This window comes from Drosophila sulfurigaster, chromosome X (assembly GCF_023558435.1).
Source record: "Drosophila sulfurigaster albostrigata strain 15112-1811.04 chromosome X, ASM2355843v2, whole genome shotgun sequence".
In the NCBI taxonomy this organism is placed as follows: domain Eukaryota; kingdom Metazoa; phylum Arthropoda; class Insecta; order Diptera; family Drosophilidae; genus Drosophila; species Drosophila sulfurigaster.
The window spans coordinates 22255449-22279730 of NC_084885.1; the positions used below are offsets into that span (position 1 = coordinate 22255449).

At 38.3% G+C, this 24282-nt stretch overlaps 6 protein-coding genes across 14 annotated transcripts in view; 4 read left to right on the forward strand and 2 right to left on the reverse strand.

Annotated features, from left to right (window-relative positions):
• The window catches only part of LOC133847702 (uncharacterized), a 91444-nt gene extending 89794 nt beyond the window's left edge, over positions 1–1650 (forward strand). Inside the window, 3 exon segments of the mRNA XM_062282880.1 lie at positions 228–359; positions 421–602; positions 718–1650. Of these exon segments, the coding sequence (XP_062138864.1) occupies positions 228–359; positions 421–602; positions 718–912 (509 nt within the window). The 3' untranslated portion in view covers positions 913–1650.
• A 1776-nt stretch (positions 1651–3426) lies between these two features.
• Positions 3427–11383, forward strand: LOC133847704 (protein rhomboid). Its single transcript, XM_062282893.1, has 4 exons — positions 3427–4051; positions 9552–9913; positions 9974–10316; positions 10385–11383. Exons 1-4 carry the CDS (start codon positions 3806–3808, stop codon positions 10691–10693), a joined length of 1260 nt encoding a protein of 419 aa, XP_062138877.1. The 5' UTR covers positions 3427–3805; the 3' UTR covers positions 10694–11383.
• LOC133847705 (uncharacterized) lies at positions 8110–9079 on the reverse strand. Its single transcript, XM_062282894.1, has 2 exons — positions 8953–9079; positions 8110–8886 (listed from the first exon to the last, which is right to left on the reverse strand). The coding sequence occupies exon 2, from the start codon at positions 8874–8876 to the stop codon at positions 8265–8267; it is 612 nt and encodes a 203-aa protein (XP_062138878.1). The 5' UTR covers positions 8877–8886; positions 8953–9079; the 3' UTR covers positions 8110–8264.
• Positions 11384–17790: 6407 nt separating the features above from the next.
• Positions 17791–18790, forward strand: LOC133848023 (YEATS domain-containing protein 4). The gene has a single exon (XM_062283389.1). The coding sequence runs from the start codon at positions 17985–17987 to the stop codon at positions 18780–18782; it is 798 nt and encodes a 265-aa protein (XP_062139373.1). The 5' UTR covers positions 17791–17984; the 3' UTR covers positions 18783–18790.
• A 276-nt stretch (positions 18791–19066) lies between these two features.
• On the forward strand, positions 19067–20287 carry LOC133848022 (T-cell acute lymphocytic leukemia protein 1). Its single transcript, XM_062283388.1, has 2 exons — positions 19067–19418; positions 19486–20287. The coding sequence occupies exons 1-2, from the start codon at positions 19067–19069 to the stop codon at positions 20190–20192; spliced, it is 1059 nt and encodes a 352-aa protein (XP_062139372.1). The 3' UTR covers positions 20193–20287.
• A 775-nt stretch (positions 20288–21062) lies between these two features.
• Positions 21063–24282, reverse strand: part of LOC133847703 (protein kinase shaggy) — a 49913-nt gene continuing 46693 nt past the window's right edge. For 8 of the 9 annotated variants that reach the window (XM_062282888.1, XM_062282889.1, XM_062282890.1 and 5 more), the window contains one exon: positions 21063–24186. In XM_062282888.1, the coding sequence (XP_062138872.1) occupies positions 23996–24186 (191 nt within the window). In that variant the 3' untranslated portion in view covers positions 21063–23995. The remainder of the gene's footprint in view (positions 24187–24282) is intronic. The other variant, XR_009895184.1, reaches the window with a different exon arrangement.

Here is a 24282-nt window from a genome sequence, read left to right on the forward strand (position 1 = left end):
CTGATTTTATTTGTTGCTCCTCGCTCGCAGTCTTTTATCTGCTGCAGGAGAAGCTGAAGGCGGCTCAGGCCAAGGGTAATAGCCAAAGGGTCGCAAATTGAAATCCCGGCGCATTGCTAGAGCAATTACCCATAGTTGAGCTTTGGCTTCTTACCGCCTTCTTCCCGCTTCTCCTGTTATTTCGTTACCAAGACTAATCGCTAATGTTTCTTCCCATCTCTCTGCAGACACGTCGCGAGCAAGGCGCGAGGGTGAAGTGCCCGGTGTGGATTATCATTTCATCACGCGGCAGGCGTTCGAAGCGGACATCTTGGCACGTCGCTTTGTCGAGCACGGCGAATACGAGAAAGCCTACTACGGTATGTCGCCCTCTCTTTATTAACTGCCATTTCTCTTGACTAACTCCCCAAAATGTTACAGGCACATCACTGGAGGCCATACGCACGGTTGTTGCCAGTGGCAAGATCTGTGTACTGAATCTGCATCCGCAAAGCTTAAAGCTGCTGCGCGCCTCCGACCTCAAGCCCTACGTGGTGCTCGTGGCGCCGCCCAGCCTCGATAAACTGCGGCAAAAGAAGGTGCGCAATGGCGAGCCTTTCAAGGTATGTTACTTAGGAATTGCTTTAGTGGTTCGATATTTTCACCGGAAGATATTAGGAATGAATTTGCTAATATGTGACTAATCAAAACTCTCTCACTTCTCATTCTGGACATCAGGAGGAGGAGCTGAAGGACATCATTGCGACGGCACGCGACATGGAGGCTCGTTGGGGACATCTGTTTGACATGATCATCATCAACAACGACACGGAGCGGGCGTATCATCAGCTGCTCGCCGAAATCAATTCGCTGGAACGCGAGCCGCAATGGGTGCCCGCCCAATGGGTGCACAACAATCGCGACGAGTCATAATGGGGTGCTGCATTGCATGCACACCCAGGTCACAGCAAACCAAACCACACCGCAGCACATCCAGAGACGAATTACAGCCACAACTACAATTACAAGTGCAACTCCCCGTTTAGGAAATCTTCCTCACTTCGGCTTCGGTTCGGTCATCCATTGTAAATACGACGTGTCCACGACTCAGCCATGATGTGGATGTGGAACTGGAATTCGAACTGGAACTGGAACTGGAACGGAAACTGGAAGTGGGCAATGGGAATCCCTTATTTTTCGCTATATGTGTATACTCGGACTTTGGCCCTAATCACTTATTTACTAACTTTTACTTACTGAATTATGTATGTGTACTTTAAAGCCCCCTCCATATCCATAACACCAATTCCCCTTCCCCTTCCCTGACCCATTTTACTAATCGTATTAGTTAAATGTATGTTTTGTATATTTGTTTGTTGCAAATGCATTTTAAACATGAACAAACATTTGCTACGACACACGTTCGTTTTTATTTCATTTAATGCTTTTTTTTTGTACTTGTATTGTATTGTATTTTTTAAACACAATGTTCACAAAAATTGTTATTCAATTTTAAAACTGAAATGCTTTTTTTTTGTAATTAATATAATTTTAATTAATGATGATATTTGTTAAGCACTTCCTTAATTTCAAAAAGTGAATTGAAATTGTAAAATCAAAACCGAATATGAAGAGTAACACTTTAATTTGTTAAAGAAAAACAAAACAAAAAGAAACACAAGAGAGAAACGAAGGTAATATCGAAGTTGAAATCGATATTGTAATTGTAATCGAAATCGAATCGAGATCGAAAAATGCAACTCGTAAACAAAATGTTAACAGATCAAAAACAATCCGTTTGATAGAAAGAGAGAGAGCGACCGTTGACGAGTCCATAAACAACGTGTGAGCGAGAGAGAGAGAGAGAAAGTAAAGGATAAGAGAGAAGAATAGAAGATGGACAGGATTGAAAGCGAATGTTGCAATTACGTAATCTATTTACTTTATATAAATATATACATAAACTATACATCTAAATAAATATACACATAAATTATATGCAGTAATACAATTAATTTTTAACAACAACAACAAACAAACAGAAGAAGAAGACAAATATTAACAAGAAAACTAAATAAGAAGAGATAACAACAAAATCAGTACGTCATTGCCAAATAAAACAAAGAAGTAAGAAATACGAGTATAAAACGAAAGCTAAACTCACACCCAAAACAAAACAAGTTAAACTAATAAGTAACAAAATGAATAAAATGATAAATGAAATAATAATAATAATAATAATACATTTCGCCAGCAAAAGCAAAATAGCATGAAGAATATAACAAAAAACAAAGCGTAGCCAAGTTTAATAAGCATTGTATAAACAAAAAAGAAACGAAAATAATACTAACAATAATCATAATAATAATAATAATATAAACAATGAAAGAATCTAGGCGTTAGTTTAAGCGACATGGAAGCAAAACAAAAAACATATATGAAACAAAAGTAATTCCAAAAATAAGTGTTGTTGTAATTAATTATTTAAAATGCGATTAGTGAATGGAAAAAACAAAACAAAAAAGGAAAAACTCGTGCAGAAAAACTAAAATTCGAATACGAAGAAATAGTTGCAAATTTTAGGCATGAACATTGAGTATATATATATTTACATAAATATATATGTATGTATTAAATATATACAACAAAATTTGTTGATAGACAGCAACAATTTTATTAAGTAATTGCTACAAAACGGCGTCAAGTAATTTAGCAAACTATGTTACACAATGTTGAACACTTGAAAGATTCTAAATACAAGCAAACAAAAAAACAAAACAACAAAAAAACAATATATAAAAAACCAAAAAAACATATATATTTAAAGGTAATATTTTTTTTTGTAGTCAACAAGGTATATAAAATGTGTGTGCAGTAAATTTGTTTAAGTTTTTATTTATACATATTAAAAACAAAACAAAAATCAAATAAATATGAAAAATTAATTAATAAAACTACAAAATCTAGTATATTGTATGTATGTGTATGGTGTAACAAATTGAATAACAACAAATTACTAATAATGCCTGCAGAAAAACCAAGCAACTAAAGAAATTACAAATGAAAGGCAAATTCAATGCAAAATAGGCACGGTTTACAAACAAAAATGTACGATATAAACAAAACAAAATACCCACATAAATGCGGCAAACAAATAAACCAATACTGAAAATATATTGCAACACATTCGTTTATAAATTACTGAGAGGTTTTTTTAAATTTCAGTTACCCGCTTCTGGCAGCGTTGCCAGTCAGTGGTAGTTAAGCCACTTTACAGCAGTGCGCAAAATGTTAAACATACCAGCGCTCTGTAAATTAACAGCCATACATAACTGAATACTTTTCAGTATAAAAATACCAGAAAAAGAATATCGATGTTAAAAAAAAACTGCAATAGCATCGATGCACCGATGAGGCCATCGATGTTTGGCCATCTCTACCTCTCATTCTACTGCGATTGGGCGAAGAGAACGGACGCGTTTTTTTTGTGCGCAACAATTTCGTATCGTGCGGCAACATTTAAGTTGTGTTACCGTTGTGGCTATTTTTTTTACTGTTGTTGTGGTGGTGCTTGTGATTCCAATTGCATTTATTAGTTAGCGTGTACGCGACTGGCAGCAAATGATGTGTTAATCTTATCACAAGCAAGCATGAGTCGGAGCACAATTTATTGCCAAGTGTCGTAGCCATTGAGACCGTAGTGTGGCCTTAGCATTGCAACCGCGAAGCGAAGCAAATAACAACAAAACACAGTACCAAAGTAGTGAGCCAACAAATAATAATTAATAAATAAATAAGAAATACAAAGAATACATAATTCACAATAATGCCAGCAAAGACAGTAACACGACAACAGAGCCAAACACCCGCTCAGCAGCTGCAACAGCAGCAGCAGCGGGACGTTGAAAATGGCCTTTACCCCACAATACCGCCAGAGCAGCGTTCGCCGACGTCGCGTCCAATGCGACCAATGCGCCAAGACACCGTGGACATGGAGGAGATACCGTTGAACCAGACAAATGCCATGCAGGAGCCCGAGGATCGTCGCAAGATGCGCGAAATATTTGATAATGTGAGTAAAACAAGCGCAGCAATTGCATTTACAGTAGTTGAGTTCTTTCTCTCTCGCTCTTTTTGTCGTTTGTTCGCTGAATGAATTTCCTTGTTGTTGCCTAGGAACGTTGTGTTGTGCTTTGCCCTTGGTGAAAGTTGGTCGAGTCATGACGCTTATTGTGAGTCATTTACCATTGCCGTTTCTCGACCTTTTGCCCCCACCTCTCTCAATCTTACACTCCCCCAGTACAACAAACAGACATACGCATTTCATTGCATATTGTCACGCTCTATTTTTAATGCATCCGCTGCGACTGCGCGCCTTCGTTCTGTGCGTGCGCGTGTGTGAATGAGTGAGACGAAAAGAGAGAGAGTGAGGCGCCAAGTGGAGTGCAGCTGAGCTTATCTTACGCATTGGCAAATTTGCACGTCTTCGTGTCTTCCGTCTTTTCACACTTGCATATGGCTTTCAATGTTAACAGTGTTTGTGTTTGCAGACAGACTTAACAGTGGTGGGCAGAAGACAAACTCTGTTATCGTTTGCAGAAGAAGAAACCGGTTATAAGTACAGACACACACATACACACATGTGTTAATAAAGCATTTGTGTGTGGGGAACTTTCTGACTTGGTTTGTTGTTGTTCGCGGTTGTCAGTTCTTTGACATGACTTAGTCACTTGCCGCCACTGTTGCCATTTTAAATGTACATATTATGTTCATATGCCAGGCGCTATCAAGAGTCGCTCCCTGTCATTCATGTTGGTCACATCGCATCACGAAACTTGACTCCCCCTTCCCCCTTTCGTGCTAGTCTGCTCCCTTCCACTGCTTCTTTGTTTGTTTTACTCATTTTGCTTGCGTTGTCTTTCTAATTCACAACATTCCTTCATTCTAGTCTATCGCTCTCCCACTCGCACTCACACAACTAGCTGCCTTTCAGCCGGCTCGCTGTTGTTCGTTCATTGGCCCCTCTCTCTCTCTGTTTTTCTTTTTCTCTTGCTGCCTGGCAACTGACAACAGAATCAGAAATCGCCGTGCGGCGAATTTAACATACAAATTGCATTTCATCATTTTGTTCAACCAGTTTCTGTTTCTGCTTCTCATTCTGATTCTGATTCTTCTGCGAGTTGGATTCATGGATTCATTTACATGTTTGTCTCAATGTTTGAATGTGAGTGCGGTTTCCGTCTTGCTGCGGTAACGGCTGCGGCTGCGGTTAATTTTACATGCATATATAAATAATTAAACATATCTGGAATATCTGGTATTATTAATTCACATCGATGTGCTTTCTCCCTCACGCTACCTGTTGTTTCCGCTCCTTCTTGCCTATCGATGTTTCGCTCTAATTTTCAAGAATTCGCTGTGTAATCTTATCTACGTTCTTTTGCTCGAACATAACGCCAAAAACTTTTAATGGCCTTAACAATTCAGCACACACACACACACATACATATGATTACACAGCTATGCAGCTGTAAAGCATTTGCAGTTTAATTCCGATGCTGATTCAGATGTCGAGTTTCTGTTTGCTTTTGTGTTTGTTTTTGTAACCTGCAATTAATAAAATCGTGTGAGTAACTCAAGCTCTTCCTTATTAATATTGCCCCGCTTCCACTGCACTCGCCTTTCAAACGCTCAACATGAAAACAGCTTATCGCATTTGTGTATTTTGTTCTTACTTTTTTTTTTACTCACGTTTATACCCTGCACTCAAGTGCTGCGCAAGCGGGTGTTTTCAATGCGTGGCAATGCTTGAGACCTTAAAAAATGTTGTGTTGTTTTCTGTTAGTGTTTAAATAGTATTTTTTCAAGATTATTATTTGTTTGAGGAATATTTATAATTCCTTATGTGGATGAGGATTTAAAATAAATAAAAATAAGAATACAGAGAAAATCATTATATAATACATTTTAAAATTTAATAAATTTGAGCGTATTTTCTCTTCACTCGTGAAATAATGTATTCTTTAACTATTAAACGAATATTTTATTGCTGAAAGTTGTAGCAATTTATTAATTGTATTTATTTATTTATAATATTAAATCTAGTATTATAATATACAGAAAAGAGAGTGTTGGCTGCTGAGGTCATCGACTCATCTTAATTTATATTGTGCAATATTTTGGTGACCTAAATCTGATGAATAATTTCGTAAAACATTATTTAATAAGTACATAAATAATATCATTGAATGAAAGTAACGTTGTCCAATATACCAAATGCAACTGTGGAAGTATTTTTTAGTCGAGCATAATCGACAACTTATTGTTTTAGCATTGTTTTCAAATATCTAAGACACATCTACAACTGTTCAGTACAAGTGCTTAGCTTCTCTCTCTCTCTCTTTCTCTTTTCCTTCCACTATCTCGGTCTCTCTCTTTCGCTCACCTCACATGGGAATACCTGTTGTTTATGGCCACTTACTCACAAACACATAACTTTGTTCGCATTGTGCAAACAATTGAAGAAAACTTAACATTGCTTTGCTAGCTGAAATTTTGCTTTTAGCCTTTTATTGTTAGCCATTAGTCATATTGGAACTCTATATAAATACTTTATATTCTGTATTCAGCTCAATGATCTGACGAGTTCGTTTTTTTTTTGCGAATGCTTCAACATTAAATATTATCATTTGATCGACAAAAGAATTGCATATAAGGAAACAACTTTATTAGATCGTAAAACTGAACTCTGAAATGGCATACTCGACTAACAGATGCTCTGTAGATTCTAGGAATTTTCAATTCTTCAAATATTCTAGTTGTAGAAAGTTGAGAAAGCCCCTATATCAAAATTACGCATAAACATTTGAGTTGAGTAAAGCATGTGTTTATTTTAGGAATTCAAGGAAATATATTCGTATAAGTCAATTATTCATATATCCAAAGAAATTCAATGGTCTACCTTATTATTATTAATATTAATGCATTGATTACAAATAAATTTTAAACCTTATGGCATGACAGCATTGCTGAATTCTTGATAGATTTGATGGGGAGTGCCATCAACTGAAAATTTGCAATAATAATGATATACGAGCTCTTTTTTTGATATTGTTTACACAGATGGTTTTTAGTCGAAGAACTAAATTAGTGCCAACATAGTTTGCTCAGTTCATATCACTGACCACAAAATTAGGTTTCATTAGCAAAAAAAAAAACAAACAACTAATAAAATTCTACAAAAAATATTTCGAATCAAGAAAAGAAAGTAAGCGAAGAGAATTATTTTCATGTGAGATGCCCGCTACTCATATTGAATAAAAGCAAAACTGTGAAGTATTTTTCATAAAATATACTACATTAATATACCAAAAATACAAAAAAATATATATATATTGAATGGTATATTGATATAGTACCAAATTCAAAATATACCAGATTGTCAGCTAAAATAAATATTTCGAACCAAGAATAGAAAGTCAACGAAAATAATTATTTTCATTAGCAAGAAACGACTAATAAAATGTCAGAATAGAAAGCAAACAAGATCAACATTATGGAAATTTATTGAAATCTTTAAATGAAAAGCAAACTTCTAGCTACACAAGCTATAAAATATTGAATTAACTGTTATCTGGCATATCTAACAGCTGTGATTCTAATCACTAGACTAAATATCTAGTCTGAGATTATAAGATCTACTTTTTTTAGACTCTGCTTCTATTAATAGAATCTTCTGCTTATAATAAGATAACAAATTAGAGAAGTAAATATGAGAGCTTCATTCATATTCGAAATATTGTTTGTTAAATTGTTAACAAGCAACTTTAAGCCGCAATTCCAACTAGTTGCTGGTTGTTGTGTCACTCTATCTATAAGGTTATTACAACTTATTACAACTGATCGATTGTCAGAGCTGTTTGATGTTTGTTTTTTTTTCGTGTCCTCGTTTTGAGTTATTTGAGTTTGGTTTTGGCCACTTAATAAGACAGCTTTTGTGGACTTCCCCTTATAAGGTGGGCAAGTGACAGCAGTAGATACTTGACTTGCCCGCATTTGGTACCCAACGTTGCACAACCAACATGCAACATGCAATATGCAACATGTGGCAACACCTCCCAACAAATGGCATTTCGTAATAATTAATGCTTGGCCCTCGCTTTATTCGACATTTTGAACAACTGTTGCGCGTTTTTCTCTGTGTTTTTTGCGTGGAATTGTTTAGAGAGCTTTGACTGTGAATTTTGGGAGAATGCAACATTGTTTGACGGCTAACAAAAAAGCATCTATTGTTGCACAGCTGCAGCCAAATCGATTTGGCTGGAGTCATTTAAATCCTTGAAGTCCTCCTCGTGACTTTCATCGTTGCTGGGAAAATCGTAGAATATATCCGCTGGCTGCTGAAGCTGCAGGCTGACCAGCAATTGTTGTTGCAACTGCAACAGCTGCTGGCGATCGCTGCAGACACAGCGCAGATTGTGCTGCTGTGCTTGCAGTAGCCACGAGAATTCCTCGCCATGTGGCAACAGCACATCTTGCCAGTTGTCAAAAGGATCGGACGCTGCTCCTCTTAGCTTTACCTCTGCGCGACGTTCGCGTTCCCGTTCCAACTGTTGTTGCCGTTGCTGTTGCTGTTGCTGTTGCTGTTCTCGCTCCTCGACAACAGCCAGGCGACGATTGGGTCGAGTGCCTTGGGTCAGCGGACTGGGTATGAGGTAGGCACCGAATCCCAATCCCACCAGCGCCATGCAGATGGCAATCACTGTGCCAATGCCCGATGATTCCTCCTCCATATCGTTCTCCTCATCGTCCAGCCAATCGTATTTGCACTGCGTCTCCTCCGGCTGGCCCATCATCCAAAGCAGCAACTGCTTGCTCATCTGCCACACACCTGTCATCCTTGTTCACCTGGAATAAGTTGATTAGTCACGCTCTTGTTCTAAGTCGCTTTTATTGTTCTCTATGTCTGCTTACCTGATTTGTTTGTTGCCTTTGCTTTTGCTAGCCAAACGAAGCACCTGAACTGTAACTGTAACACAAAATGACATCGACTCCTCCCAGTCAGCAACGACGACAAAAGCGTCGCCTGCTTTTCAAATCCTAAATTATTACAAAATATAAAAGTTGAACAAGTTGAATGAAAGTTCAGTATATATTATCAACAACGTGAACAAGGAATGAAGAAAGATAAACATTGCATTTACAAATTTGTTTCATTTAAAATGAAAATAAATAGATTCGATATTTGTTTGTGATCAATTAAAGCATAATATAAATGCTTCAAAATTCAACATAAATGTCAAATCAATAAGAGAAACACAGTTATTGTATATGATATAGTAGTCTGATCTGTTTTATACAAAATATCAATAATGCAAGACGCATAAAGAAAGCTGCAACACCGAAAGAGGACTTTGGAATAGAAAGAGATGAAGTTGAAGCAGTAAAATAGGAAACGAATTATGTACATACATTAGTTAGTAAATATCGTAATATTGAATGATTGTAATATAAATGTAAGGAACAAATCAATACTCACACAACATTTCCCTTTTATCGATTCTCGATTGCAGCACGACTCAGACAGAGACGGACTGATTAGTGTACACGAGCTGAAGAGTCTCATATCGGATGGCTACTGTCGCGACATTCCTCCGCACATCGCGGAGCAGATATTGCGACGCAGTGACGTGGACAATAATGGGCATCTGGACTTTGAGGAGTTCTATGTGATGTCGCTGCGCCACAAATGGATGATACGGAACCTCTTGACGCGCTACTGTCGCTACATTGTGCCCCCACCGAAGCCCCTCGAGGGCGATGAGCCCGACGGTGCGTACGAGAAACAAATGTCCATCTGCCCGCCCCCGCTGACCATGGTCATCTTTTCGATTGTGGAGATTATCATGTTTCTCGTGGATGTCATTTACTTTCAGTAAGTCAATTTTGTATCTGCTTAAGTTCAATGCTAATCTCGCAATTTATTTGTTTACAGAGATGATCCGAATCACAATCAACGCTTGGGCGAAAGCACCAATGGTCCGGCAGCGACCCTCTGCATTTACAATCCCTACAAGCGTTACGAGTCATGGCGTTTCCTCAGCTACATGTTTGTTCACGTCGGCATCATGCATCTGATGATGAACCTGATCATTCAGATCTTTCTGGGCATCGCCCTTGAGCTGGTGCATCATTGGTGGCGTGTGGCGCTCGTCTATTTGGCTGGTGTGTTGGCCGGTTCCATGGGCACCTCGCTGACCAGTCCGCGCATCTTTCTCGCCGGCGCCTCTGGCGGTGTCTACGCTTTGATCACCGCCCACATTGCCACCATCATCATGGTAAGAGATTGAGAGTCTTCTATTTATAGTACCTTCGTGCTTAACTCTCGTTTTTCCTCTTTTTGTAGAACTACAAGGAGATGGAGTATGCGATTGTGCAGCTGCTGGCTTTCCTCATCTTCTGCTTCACCGATCTGGGCACATCGGTGTATCGCCATCTTACCGATCAGCACGATCAGATCGGTTATGTGGCGCATTTATCGGGCGCCGTTGCCGGTCTGCTTGTGGGCATCGGAGTGCTGCGCAATCTGGAGGTGCGTCGCTGGGAGCGCATACTCTGGTGGGTGGCGGTCATCTTCTACTTTGCCCTCATGACCACCGGCATCATCATCCACATCTTTGTGCCCGACTATTTCCCCAAGCCTGAGTACAACTGAAGCGGACCAAACCAACCACCAACATAATCTACTTTAAGATCCCTCTCCATTAGCCTCAGGTTTTTCCTCTGCCTTTCCCTGCCCCTGCGTTTTCTACGTGTCCAAAGTGCACTTGATCTAGGCCATCATTAATTAGGTACTGCGAGTACGTGTAGAGTAGTTTTTGATAGTTGTAACAAAAACAAAACAAGCAATCGATTGTAGACACATTCCTGTGCTATATTTTTATATAATCGTAATTTATTATATACGTAAATATCTTTTATCCGGACTTGTCACTTGTACAGCCGGCAAGCAGCATGTTGATGTTACAACTTGTATATATAGAAGATTTGACAAGTGTCCTTTATGCGCACTAATATGTATTATCCATCCTTTCTACTTATTTATTTTTGTACACACACTTTCTATGCATATTTTACGATATATTTATATATATATACATACATATACATGATACGAAAGGCAGCAAACTTAGCCAACAACACAAACACGCACACAAATTACGGAAGGCGTTGTGAATATATTTTTTATAGTAATTATTTGAAAATACGATTGTCAATGTTAATTAAACCCTTGTTCACTTCGATACAGTGAAGCGTAAAGCGTAAATTCCAAACAAAAACAGCTTAATGTGTAATTAGATGTAAGTTAAATAAAATATATACATTTTGATGTACTTATACAAATGATATGTAGTGTTTTTTCGATAAAGCTTTTTGCTTAGAATACTAAAAAGTCTGTCCTTTCGAAACCCTTAGTGATTTCTCTTAAAAATATAAAATTTGCATATTTGAAATTTTTAATTGGCGCGCGCAGTTCATGGCATAAATATTTAATTTCGTGTAGCATACTTTTTGGGTGCGTCAATTAAAATTTCAGTTGCAAGATAGACCAAAAGATGACGCTACTACAACATTTAATTCCAGCATTACGCAATAGATGGCGTCTCCGAATAAGGAAGTGTTTGCTTGCCGAAAGATGACGCTAATACAAAATTTAGTTCCAGCATCAAGAAAAAGATGGCGTCACTAAATAAGAAAGTGGTTGCTTGTTGCTTGCCGAAAGATGACGCTAATAGAAAATTTAGTTCCAACATCAAGAAATAGATGGCGTCACTAAATAAGCAAGTGGTTGCTTGTTGCTTACCAAAAGATGACGCTACTACAAAATTTAATTCCAGCACCAGGCAATAGATGACGTTACAAAATACGCAAGTGTTTGCTTTCTGCTGATTTCTGTTCGCCTGGTATTTCATCTTCTGAGATGTCAATTTTAAGTCGTTCACGGATGCTTCAAGCGGCCACCAACAACAATCTGAATTCACGTCGAGCACGTCGATGTTCGCCTGGAGTTTCACTCGCTGTGTGAACACATCTTAGACGTTTATGTCGGCATGAAGTGGCCAACAACATCGAAGTGGTTATTGGTTTTAAACTTAAAGCTTTTGCGGCTAGTTATCAATTTAAAATTGGCGCGCGAAAGCCACATCAACAAAATTAAATTTTTGTAGCATACTTTGAGGGTGGGACAAGGGTCCTTTTTCGAAAACATGCTATATTTCGGCCATTTCCTGCCGCATTTTCAAAGGACATATATTGCTATGATCTCGGGGACCTATTCTATCGATTGGCGTCCAACACTTGCAATTTTTCAGCTCCGTTGGATAAATGAAATATTCGAAAATCGTTAGTTTCAGGATATCTTAAGAACCACAAGGACGGTCGGGATGAAATTTGGCTGGATAATAGTCCTTACGAATACGCTTCGATTGACATAGGACTCGCAAGGATCAAAAAGGATATGCCCGAGATATTCGCTGTCTTATTGTATATCGGGTCCTGTAAGGACTTTCGTCCTTGTAAGTACATAAATCAGTTTGTATTCAGAAGAGCAATCCTTATGCCGAAGGACATCCCGGTCGTCCTTTAAATAACTGAGATTTTTAAAATTATTATACATTAATGTTCAAATTTGAAATTGGCGCACGCAGTTCATTGCAGAAATATTTCATTTATTGTAGCATACTTTAAGGGTGCGTTGATTCAATTTGGAATTGTAATTCCAGCATCAGCTAATAGATGGCGCTACTAAACAAGCTACAGTTTGCTTGCTGCTGATTTATGTTCGCCTGGTATTTCACTCGCTGAGTTGGCAATTTTGAGCCGTCCACGGCAGATTCAAGTAGCCAACAACATTGTGGTTATCAATTTCAAATTTCAAATTGGCGCGCAAAAGCTATTGCAAAAATATTAAATTTTTGTAGCATACTTCGAGGGTGTGACCAGGGTCTTTTTTCGAAAACACGCTATATTTCGGCCAATTCCTGCCCGATTTTCAAAGGACATATAATGCAAGGATCTCGGGGACCAATTCTATCGATTGGCATCCAACACCTTTAATTTTTCAGCTCCGTTGGATAAATTATATATTCGAAAATCGTTAGTTTCAGGATATCTTAAGAACCACAAGGACGATCGGGATGAAATTTGACAGGATAATAGTCGTTACGAATACGCTTCGATTGACATAGGACTCGCAAGGATCAAAAAGGATATGCCTGAGATATTCGCTGTCTTATTGTATTTCGGGTCCTGTAAGGACTTTCGTCCTTGTAAGTACATAAATCAGTTTGTATTCAGAACAGAAATCTTTATGTCGACGGATATTTCGATCGCCCTTCAAATAACGGAGATACAGTAGATCTTCGAAATGTTGGCCATTCATTTTAAATTTCGGGCGCGCATTTGCAAACATATTTAATTTATTGTAGCATACTTTGAGGGTGCTGCGTTACTAAATAAGCCTATGTTTGCTTTCTGTTGATCTCTGTTCGCCTGGTATTTCCCTTGCCGTTCACAGCAGATTCAAGTAGCCAACAACAATCTACATCCGCGTGGAGCACTTAAACGCCGGGTGATTTCACTTGCTACTTGGAAAGAGATGGTGCCAAAATTAAATTTAATTGCTGCAAAAAAGTAGGGCAGAGCTTGGATTTATGGTAAGGTGCGAAACGTATAATGCACAAAGCTTTGACAAAAAATAAAAAATAATTATGAAAATTTACAAACCGAATTCAAAACTAACTATTCAATTGGCCGTTTTCAAATTTTGAATTTTATTTTAAGGTAAAAATCAAGAATATCCATGGGATGAGTAAAGTATTTAAACTTTGCGATTGTGTGATAGGCAACGAATATTATGGATTGCAAGGTTTTAGGGAAAAGTTTTTGAAAGTTTTTATATATGTATAACGAAATTTTGTTTTAAAAGTAGTGCTTCAAAACGGTTTTAAGAATGAACGGATTTTGGACATATGTATGTATATACATATATGATAATCGATTATTTTATTTTGTATTGTATGAAGTTGTTAAGGAAATCATGCAATTAAAGACCTTTGGGCATTCAACAGCTTATCGATTTCAGCCACGCCCACTGAAACATGCTATACTAATACCTTATCGAATAACTGAATCGGATTCCGGCAACCACGTAATGTAATTGAAAATATCACATCAAATAATTGCTCACACTCTGGATGCCTTCAAGTGGGTGTGAAACCCGCACCACTCTGGTGGGCGTGGCAAGGCAATATTGATTTTCCAGCTTCCCACTTTTGGGCAGCTGCAGCTTTAGCTTCAGCCTAAACTCCAGCTTATGGTCACCGGGACACGTGTGTGTTGTTGGTTGGTTGACTCGTGGCTGCTGTTTGTTGACTCGACAATCTTATCTTTAGTGCCACACGTGCCACACACACACACACACATACATTGCACACTGCATGCGAGTGATAACAAAATTAGCTACCAAAAGTGGTGCTAATTTGATTTTGATGCTGACGATGTGTCGACTTGACTTCTGACTCCCTTCTACTTCTTTTTTCTTCACTTTTTTTTTTTGTTGGTTGTTGTGTGTGGCAACTTTGATTTGATTGCCTCAAATCCGCTTATGAGCCACACCGCGCTGCTGTCCATTTGAGGGTTGTTGCCACCGCTGGCGCACGACATGATGTCTGTGAGCTGGATTAGGCACAAGTTCTCATCGCTCTCCTCTCCTCTCCTGCCCCAAATGAGCTGGCCAAGTCACTTGTGAAGACTGGTGTCTGGTCTAATCCCAAACTGATGACCGCACCGCGTTCACTTCAAATTGATTTTCCTGCGCCTGCTCATCATCTCCCTATGAATATCAAATGAGTTCAAATTATAATCGGATAAATATTGCATCAACATTGTCAGAGAAAGTTTCCACGCTTTTCGCCAATGTCTCATTTTATTTGGCACTTTCTCATGGATTTTTTTATCTATATTGCTTAATATTGAACATATTTTATTCAATTTTAAAATAGAAAAAATTGTCGTAATTAATAAAGTTCAATATTTGCACTTTCCAACGGTTCTTTAAATTACTCAATTTTTTCCCACCTTAAAATTAACAAACGTTTGTTGAAATAAATGAAATATAATAATACGTTTTGACTATTTTTCTGTTTTCAACATATTGTTTAAGTAAAATAAATATTCCTAATCTGTATCTGTTTGTTCTGTTTTTCCCGAGGGTTAAAATTCAAAAGTATTAAATACTAAATTTAATTTCCAGACTTCGACTCTAAAAATAACATTAAGTATAAACGCAACTTCGAAGCAAAATGTAACAGCTTAATATAATTTACTTAATTAAGTTTTATATAATTCAACAATTTACGCATATATTTTTCAATTACAAAATATCTAAATAAACAATAAAAAAAACATATTAATTAAATTCTATTCAGCTCGAGCTATTCATGGTTCTTTTGTGGTGCGTATTTCGTTATTTTCAACGTGCGATATAAGAAACAAATAGCCAAATCCGAGATTGTAACATATATAATCAGCTACTGTACTTTAAATTCTCTCCATAAGTTGGAATATATTTGTAGTTTAAATAAATGTAACATAAATATTAGAAGCTTACGCTTCAGTGAACAACTTTTCACACAAAAAAAAAATTAAAAATGGAGTATCGAAATCAAATAACAAACTAATGAATTTTACGTTTTTTAATTATTAATATTTTGTAACGCTCTCTTTCCAGTTACTTAACATCTTATTAATGATATTAAAAATCTTTGTTTAATTTATTTACTTTGCAACCATTGCAATTCTCTAATAAAAATTTCGCGTGCGACTTTTTAAAGTTAAAGAAACATTACTTTTTTAATAAAGACAAATTTCGCACTCGACACTTTTCGAAATTGAATTACCCATAAATCTATGTTAAAAATAAAAAAAAACAAATATTAATAAGAAAAAAATAACTTACATAGTTTTACAGCTATTCAATCCTAAATCCTCTCCTTCTGGTTGTAATGTCCTTGATTGACGATTGTAAATTTAAAATTCCTCTCTATATATAATAGATAGATATAGATATATATATATATAGATATAATTATAGTTGATAGATTGCTAGAGTGTTTTGTCACCTTGGGCCAGGAATTCTGTACATTTTGTCATTATGCAACTGGTAATATAATGCCAAAAGCAGATGTCCTGTATTTTCAATCCTCTTGAACTTATCTACCAAATGCCGGCGGTAAAGTTTTGCAAACATGTTGGAACTGAAGAAAATTCAGCGAACTTGGTAGAAATCTTGTTTTTTTTTGACTCTGCGAAAACAACTGAATTTCTTTGATGGAAATTATTTAATAAGTCGCGAGACAAATGAACCAGAGACTGCTGTGATTTTTCAACAAAAGTTGCGGATAGTTGCAGGTGCGGACATCATAGGGGCAAATGGGAGGGGCAGAAGAGAGGGTTGCTCATTGGTCACGCCCCTTTGTTGAGAGCGCCTGCGCCATTCGGCTGTCTCAATGGACAGCTGTCTCGAAGTCCTTCGCTCTCGCTCTTTCTTTCCTACCTCTTTCCAAGAGGTTGCAACCCTGGCAGTGTTGAATGGGTGTCGTAAGCTGAGGGGTTTTGGTGTTTGGGACATCCAAATGCCAGGGCGTGAAAAAATTGGCGTAGGCAAATCGCAAAACTTTTCCATAGCGTTGAAATTTTCACGCTTCACTTGCGACAACTTTTTTTTTTAATCCTTTCGCGTAGTGAAGGCGTTGCAATCATCACAGCGGCATCTTTGCAATTAGCCACAGTTGAGTGGAGACAATTGCCCAGTCAAGTCAAGAAATAAAAGATTGAAGCTTGTGCACAGGCAACTGGAAAATGGAAAAATCTAAATCTAAAATCCATTACAGGTTTTTAAATTTAATTTTTGTACTAAGCTCCGATAAAGTAAAGCTGTTAAGGCAATGAAAATCGTAATTCATTTTTGAAATCAAGGGAATTATTAAATCACGCCTAAGCTTGATGAATTGGTTTACAGCACAACAATAATTTCTAATTTGAATAGCTTTCGTGATTCTCTATATTCTTGACAGTAGTTAAAGCACTTGCGAACCGGTTCACAACAAAGAAAAGTAGTATACATTATGCCTCCTTTAAGGTATGACCATAGCTTATCTAATGCCACCATCTAAACCACTTTTAAACCGATTCATAATATGGACTATATGAAATAGATAATCACTCTACATTATTACAATATACAAAATAAAACTAAATTGACTCAATATCTTTTTGATAAACTCCAATCTTTGAACTTACTAATAAATAATTACCTCATCTAGCTGGATTTTTAGACGCTGAAGTACTATGTAGAAAAAGGATTAGAAAAGTTCTAATTTTGCAGCTTAACCACTGCCGTATCGGTTCATAACAAAGAAAAGTAGTAAATGCTCTCTCTAAATTAACTAATGCACTGAACCACTATTAAACCGGTTCATAACATGAAATATAAATAAATATAGATACATTATAGATAATTAAAATATCACTTGTAAACTTGGTAGAAAAAGAAAATCTCTAGATTTTAAGAATAGTTCCCAATTTACAGCTAAACCACTGCCAAACCGCTGTCATAACATGGAAAGTAGTCGAGTAGATAAAATAGATAATCACTCATTATTATAATTATATAAAAAATTTCACTTACTTTGGTCAAAGTGCAATCCTTGAAGTCCCTCATCAAGTTGGCCTTTTAGCAGCTGTAGTTGTTACTTCAGTTCGGTTCGGTTTGATGTTTTTGTTACTCGATATATAGTTTTAGTTTCACAGTCATAGTCACAGTCACAGAATCAGACACGTATTGCGGTATTCATTCTCTGTATTCTTGCACTAGTAATTCGCAAAATTCTTAGCTAAAACAAACAAATAAACCTTACAGTGTTCTTCTCTCGTCTTCTGTCGCAATGAGCTACTCCAACTTATACTCCAGCACCGTTGACGGCTGTCAGCGAGTGAGTTATTGCCGCAATCCGTCGCTGGATCGCTTCTGGGAGCGAGAACGGGGAGGTGAGTGCAGAAGTGTACGGGACAACGCGACCGGAGATGGTTTGATCATATGCAAAGACCTGATCATTGGCTGCAAGCCGGAAAGCACCGACGACTTTCGCCCCTTCATCTTTGAGCCGACATGGTGTGTGTACATCAAGGCACAGGACCGAGTCGACATGGGTCACTATGTGAAGCGTGTGACGTTCCGGATGTCACCGCGTTTACCCCTGCGTCTTCACGTCGCCGACTCGTCACCGTTCGAGATCACAGAGGTGCTGAGCACCGATTTTCCCCTCGAACTGCAGGTGGACTACATCGATAGCTCGATGACCCCGACCACGTATGTGTACAAGCCGAACGATGTCTTTGATGGCACATACAATGTGGAGCTGCGCATGAATTTCCAGGGACACGAGCGCAAGGATAAAATGTTCTTCATGAGTCCCCCGCTCGCCATGCAACTGAGTCTCAGCACTTTGGCGCCGCTCTCTGGCGTTGTCAAGCCCAAGTTCCAAGTGAAGAGCGTTGCCCTACCCAGAACGGAGAAGCAGGAACAACCGCAGCCACAGACGATGGAGTCCAATGCGACGGAGGAGGAGGAGGAAGAGCTGTCAGCGGGGCTTCCTCTGGCGTTGCCCTCGGTGCCGCGTCCCATCTTCAATGTGCGACGCGGTTCGCTCTTCGAATTCACATCAGAACAGTCGCAGTTGTAGAAAACGATGCAGTACTTTTTGCAGGCACTGTCAGTTGTACACAAGGGTTGCTCAGGCGCCGCCCCTTTTCGTTCGGCAGTCAGCTTTTAGGGTTGAATTTCCTCAGTTCTGCTTCTGTTACCTCCCTGCTGCTCTCTCTTTTTCTCCCTGGTACGCTCTCTGTTCCTGTTCCTCCCCCGCAGTTCGGTGCTGCCTCACTCACAAAGCTACGCCACTGCTTCAATCCTCGTTGTCAGCTCACTTGGTCACCGAACGTGCAGCGAGTCAGACGTCCTGACTAACCGATGGCTTGGCTTCCCAGCAGCTCCAATGGCGCCGACAATGCGGACGAGCGCAGCACGGCCGGAAGTCACTCCAGTGCCAGCTCCAGCTCAGCGAATGGCGGCACCTCAAGACACCGCACCGACACCGAGACCAATGGAGCTCACGTGAATGGAAGCTCCACAGCGACAACGACAACGACGACGACGACAACGCGTCAGCCGCCCGCTTTGTTGCGCCATGCCACGCCCTATGTGCAGCCCAAGACGGAGTCCATATCCGACGGCGATCTGTCGGACTTTTCGCTGAACGACACCGAGGAAGACGAGGACGAGCTGCGGGATTACATTGTGCTCAACGGGAATCAGGCGGATGGTAAGCAAACTACGATGACGATGATCTCCTCAATTCGCTGACGTCTTTTCTCTTTGACTTTCCCTAGCAAGTCGCTCGCTGTCGAACTCACCGCGCAGTGGCAGCGGTCACAATCTGTTTGGCGGTCAGACGGCGCCACCGGGCAGCAATGCATCGGGATTGGCAGCTCCCGGTCCTGTGCGCAAGGTGTTCACCAACACGCGGGAGCGTTGGCGTCAGCAGAATGTGTCGGGTGCGTTCGCTGAGTTGCGGAAGCTGGTGCCCACGCATCCGCCGGACAAGAAGCTCTCCAAGAACGAGATACTGCGCTCGGCCATCAAGTACATCAAGCTCCTCACCGGCATCCTCGAGTGGCAGCAGCAGCAGCAGCAACAACAGCAGCAACATCATTCGATGGCTGCTGGACTCGATGAGCCCAACAACAATGACAATCGCATGGCAAACGGACATGCGGTCGATGCACTGCATCACATCAAATGCGAACGCCTCGATAGGGAGACGAATGGATCAGCGCAGCGTGGAAATGATTTGCTCATGATTGCGCCCATCAAAACCGAGCAGCAGACACAGCAGACAAGCTACGAGGAGACGCCAACAGCGCTAACGAACACCAACCATTCAGCAACAGGGACAGGAGCTGCTGCAACTTCTACTGTGACAACAGTTGCTACACAGCACAAGGCTGTGACAAGTGGACGCAGCGGCAGTAAGAGACGCCACAAAAAGGAGGAAGAGTTGAATCCCAGCAGCCAAAGTAAACGCCGCAAGCCCTAGAGACATCGGCTCAGGATTAGACTAGATACATTACACTACAATATATGTTTAAATTCGAAATTTAAAGTAAAACCATAAACTATAAAGAACAAACCTTTTTATTACGTCAATTTCGCCAACTTTTTTGTCATTTCTCCTAAATCGAACTCCTCAAAACTCCCCAATATTTCTCCGCAAAGGCCAACTCATCTACAAACTCTACACACTCCACAGTTTCTCCTTGCTTTCGCAAGTCGAATTTTTATATTACGCAAATTTCGCCATGATTCCGTCGCATTTTCGCCAACTTTTCAGCCATTTCTTCCAAATCGAACTCCTCAATGTTTTTTTCTCCAAATCTCGCCAATATTTTTCCGCAAAGGCCAACTCTTCTACAAACTCTCCACACATATCTCCAAGCTCCATACAATTTCTCCTTGTTTTCGCAAACCATTTTTATTACGCCAATTTCGCCATAATTCCGTCGCATTTTCCAAATTAAATTCCTCAATGTGTTTATCTCCCAATCTCGCGTATTTCTCCGCAACGCAAACTCTTCTACAAACTCTCCACAACTCTTCACTGAATACTCCACACATATCTGCAAACTCCATAATTTCTCCTTGTTATTCCCACATAACAAAAACACTTGTTTATAATATTTTTGTTTGTAATTTTTATTGTTTGTTTTTTTGTTTTTTCTTTTTAAATTAATGTTCCTTTTTATGTGTCTCATGTTGTTGTTGTCTGGTTGTTGTTTTTGGTTGTTCTGCTTGTAATTATTGTTGGATTTTGGTTTTGCATTTAGTTTAGTATTTTATTTTATTTTTTTCTTTTGTCTTGTGTTTAAATGTAAGTTTTTCATATTTCCTTTAAGCGAAACGCTGAAAATTGTTTTAATTTTTTTTTTTTTTTTTTTTTTTTGTATTTCATATATATATATTTTCATAGTTTTTTTTATAATTTTTTTCGACTGCCTCTTTTCTTAATAATTTTTGTTCTTTAGGGAAGGGCTTATTTGCGGAATTCTTTTTTCGAATTTATAATTACAAATTAAAGTGAATTTTTACTGTGAATGTGTGTGTGTGTTTGGGTGTAGGTGTGTATGTGTGTGTGTGTGAGTAGATTATTTTTATATATAATTTGTTGTTGTAGTTGTCTCATACATTATACTCTAAAATGTTGTGGAGCTTTTTGTTATTTTTATTTAGATTTGTATTTTTTTTTCTTTTTTTAGTTTTGCATTTCTTTACTTTGTTTATTCTGAAATTATAATAAATATCTTTGCTTGGATATTACTACAAAACCTTCAATAAGTATCTTTTTTTTATTTTTTTGCTTAACTTCTTCAACTTGAACTTCTTAATCGTTCTTTTGGTTCTCTAAGTTTAGAAAAAAAAAATGTATAGGAAATACAATATAAGACATAATGGAATCTAGGAATACATATACATATACAAATACAGTTAGTTTATTACAGTTTCTTTTTTTTTGTTTTTGTCTGTTTTTCTGTTTTCTTTGCTTAAGCGAATTGGAAACATTTGCTAAAAGATCGCAGTGGGGCGGGGGCGAGGGCGGGGATCGGTATGAGAAACAAGGTAGCATTTTTATTAATTTTTTCTTGATTTGGGGGAATCTTCTATAGGCAGGCTCTGAGATATTACACGCTACATAGATATAAATAGATGATGCAATTGCTTTGATCTCTTCTTCTTGTGGCAGGCAACAAAAAAAAACAGTGTTGTGTAATGGTCCGAGGCGGCAACGAAAGCCGCGAGCTTACCATCTGGAATACATCTATTTAAATATGTACGTGTCTCTGTGTGTGTGTATATATGGAATATGCCTCGTGCCATGTGTGTTTGTTTGTTTGTTTGTGTTTTTCATTATTTTTACGCTTTTTATAAATTTTAAAATTAATTTAAATTTTCAATTGCAGCTAAACGTTTACGATTACTTTACAATTAATGCATTATAATCATGGTTACTATTTCGAGAGTTCTCCTCAATCAACTTGCCTCTTCTTCTTCGCATATTTTATTTTCTTTTCTTTTTTCTTTATTTTTAGATTTCTTTGTTTTTGTTGTTTTTTAGATTTTTTGGTTTTGTTGTTTTTTAAGTTTTTTGTTTGTTTTTTTTCTTTTTTGTAATTTCTTTGTATTTGTTGTAAATTTAAATTTATTATTTATTTTAATGGGTGGCGTCGCGCGCTAAAAGCGTTTCCTAATCAGCCCCATTCCGAGTTTCACATTCGCTCGCCGGCGAATTTGCTGAAATTCGGAACAGCGCTGAGTAATTTATTTTCCGTATTCTCTTATTGGATTTGTCGTTTTATAATCGTACTAATAATATATATATATTTATATATATATGCTAGATTTGGACTGTAGAATGGCACTAAATACTTAGTGCATAGGATGACAGGGTGATGGGGGAGCGAGAGATTTCATAATATGGTAGAGAAACAGTTTTACATTTACTTCCTTCGCATGTTTCACATTTGCCGCAATCCAAAGCATACTTTGCGGGGCAATTGCGGAAGTGATGGGAGAGAAAAAGAATTCCGTCTGTCTCTGTCGCTGTCTCTGTCTACCCGACTGTCTGTTAATGTTCTTGTTGTAGCAAGTACGAAATCGGTATGGAGAGTATATGCCTATATGTATGTATGTATGTTGTATGTATATAGTTGTTGCGTATGGGGGAAAACTTGTATTTTTTGTGATTACGTTTTTACTATACGTATAAGTTTTTTTTTTTGCTTTTTTTGTTTTACGTTTTACTTTTAACATTTTTGCATACATTGTAGAAACGATTGAATTTTTTGTATTCTGCTTTTCCTTGACCACAACAACATCACATTAGAGTTGTTGTTGTTGTTGTTGCTGCTGCTGTTGTCGCGGTTAACTATATTAATGTTGTATACGTACTTTACTTTAAATGGGACAAAAAATTTTGATTTATTTCACTAAATTTTCTTTCTCGATTTGCTTATCATTTATTACGTTTTGCTTTTGTTTTTTGTATTTTTCGCAAATTGTTGTTGATTTTGTTTTTTTTTTTACTATAATGTATTTAGTTGCTGTTATTTAATTTAATTTAATTTAGTTTAATATTCTTTTAACATTTTCTCAATTGTGTGTATGTGTGTGTGAGAGATTGTGTGTTATCTGTCATTATATATGCATACGTATATATGTATATGTATGTATGTATATACATATATGTAGTTTTTGTTTTTATCTGTTTTGTATTTGTATTAATAATAAATATTTCCTTTTAATGCATAATTTAGGCATTTGCTTTGCTTTGTGTTTTTTCTTCAGAATTCTCATTTTGTTGTTTCCGTTTTGTTAATTTGTTAAATATTACGCTAAATATTTGCCTTGCGTCCAGTGTACAACACGCACACACACACGCACACACATTCATACATGTTGTCACACACTTTGCTCACACTTTCGCACTGCGGCGGCGGCGTTGTTTTCTTCTTCTTCTGTGTGAAGGGCAAGAAAAAAAGCACTTCGGTTAATCATGTGCGAATGCAATCACTTGCTTTATGTATTTTGCACAATTCAAGTTTCACTGCTGTTAACTTTGCAGGAGTATGTATGTATGTATGTGAGTTTGCGTGTGCATGTTGAAAATTGGCTGCTGTTAAATTTACTAAGGCCTCGCTTTGTGTTCTTACTTTTATGCAAACAAACAAAAATAAGAACACAAAGCGGGGCTTAAGTAAATTTAACAGCAGCCGGGCGAGCGAAAAAATGTTAATAACAGTACGCTGTAAACAACATTTACTTTAACAGAACACCGCCATTATTGCGCTAACCCGATGCACTGGCCGACGCTGCCGCCTGATCGGCCTCTGCTGCTGCGCCGTTGTCACCGCCGCCGTTCCCGTTGCCGCCACCACCACCACCGACATCACCGTCACCACCTGCAGCACTGGCGTCACCACCATCCCCATTACCACTGGCGCCGGCACTGCTATTCAAGGCGCTGTTCGACTGCGAGCCTGCAAATGTTTGGTTGTCAAAAGAGAAACAGAGAGTAGAGTTGTTGTTGTTCCTGTTTGCAGCTACAAAGGCATTCGCAAAAACACATAGTAACA

Coding starts and splice junctions, on each gene's coding strand:
- LOC133848023 (XM_062283389.1), top strand. CDS start 17,985: ATGAGCTACTCCAACTTATACTCCAGCACCGTTGACGGCTGTCAGCGA.
- LOC133847705 (XM_062282894.1), bottom strand. CDS start 8,876: ATGACAGGTGTGTGGCAGATGAGCAAGCAGTTGCTGCTTTGGATGATG.
- LOC133847704 (XM_062282893.1), top strand. CDS start 3,806: ATGCCAGCAAAGACAGTAACACGACAACAGAGCCAAACACCCGCTCAG. Junction 4,052..9,551: donor TGCGCGAAATATTTGATAAT/GTGAGTAAAACA, acceptor TCTCGATTGCAG/CACGACTCAGACAGAGACGG. Junction 10,317..10,384: donor ACATTGCCACCATCATCATG/GTAAGAGATTGA, acceptor CTCTTTTTGTAG/AACTACAAGGAGATGGAGTA.
- LOC133848022 (XM_062283388.1), top strand. CDS start 19,067: ATGGCTTGGCTTCCCAGCAGCTCCAATGGCGCCGACAATGCGGACGAG. Junction 19,419..19,485: donor CAACGGGAATCAGGCGGATG/GTAAGCAAACTA, acceptor GACTTTCCCTAG/CAAGTCGCTCGCTGTCGAAC.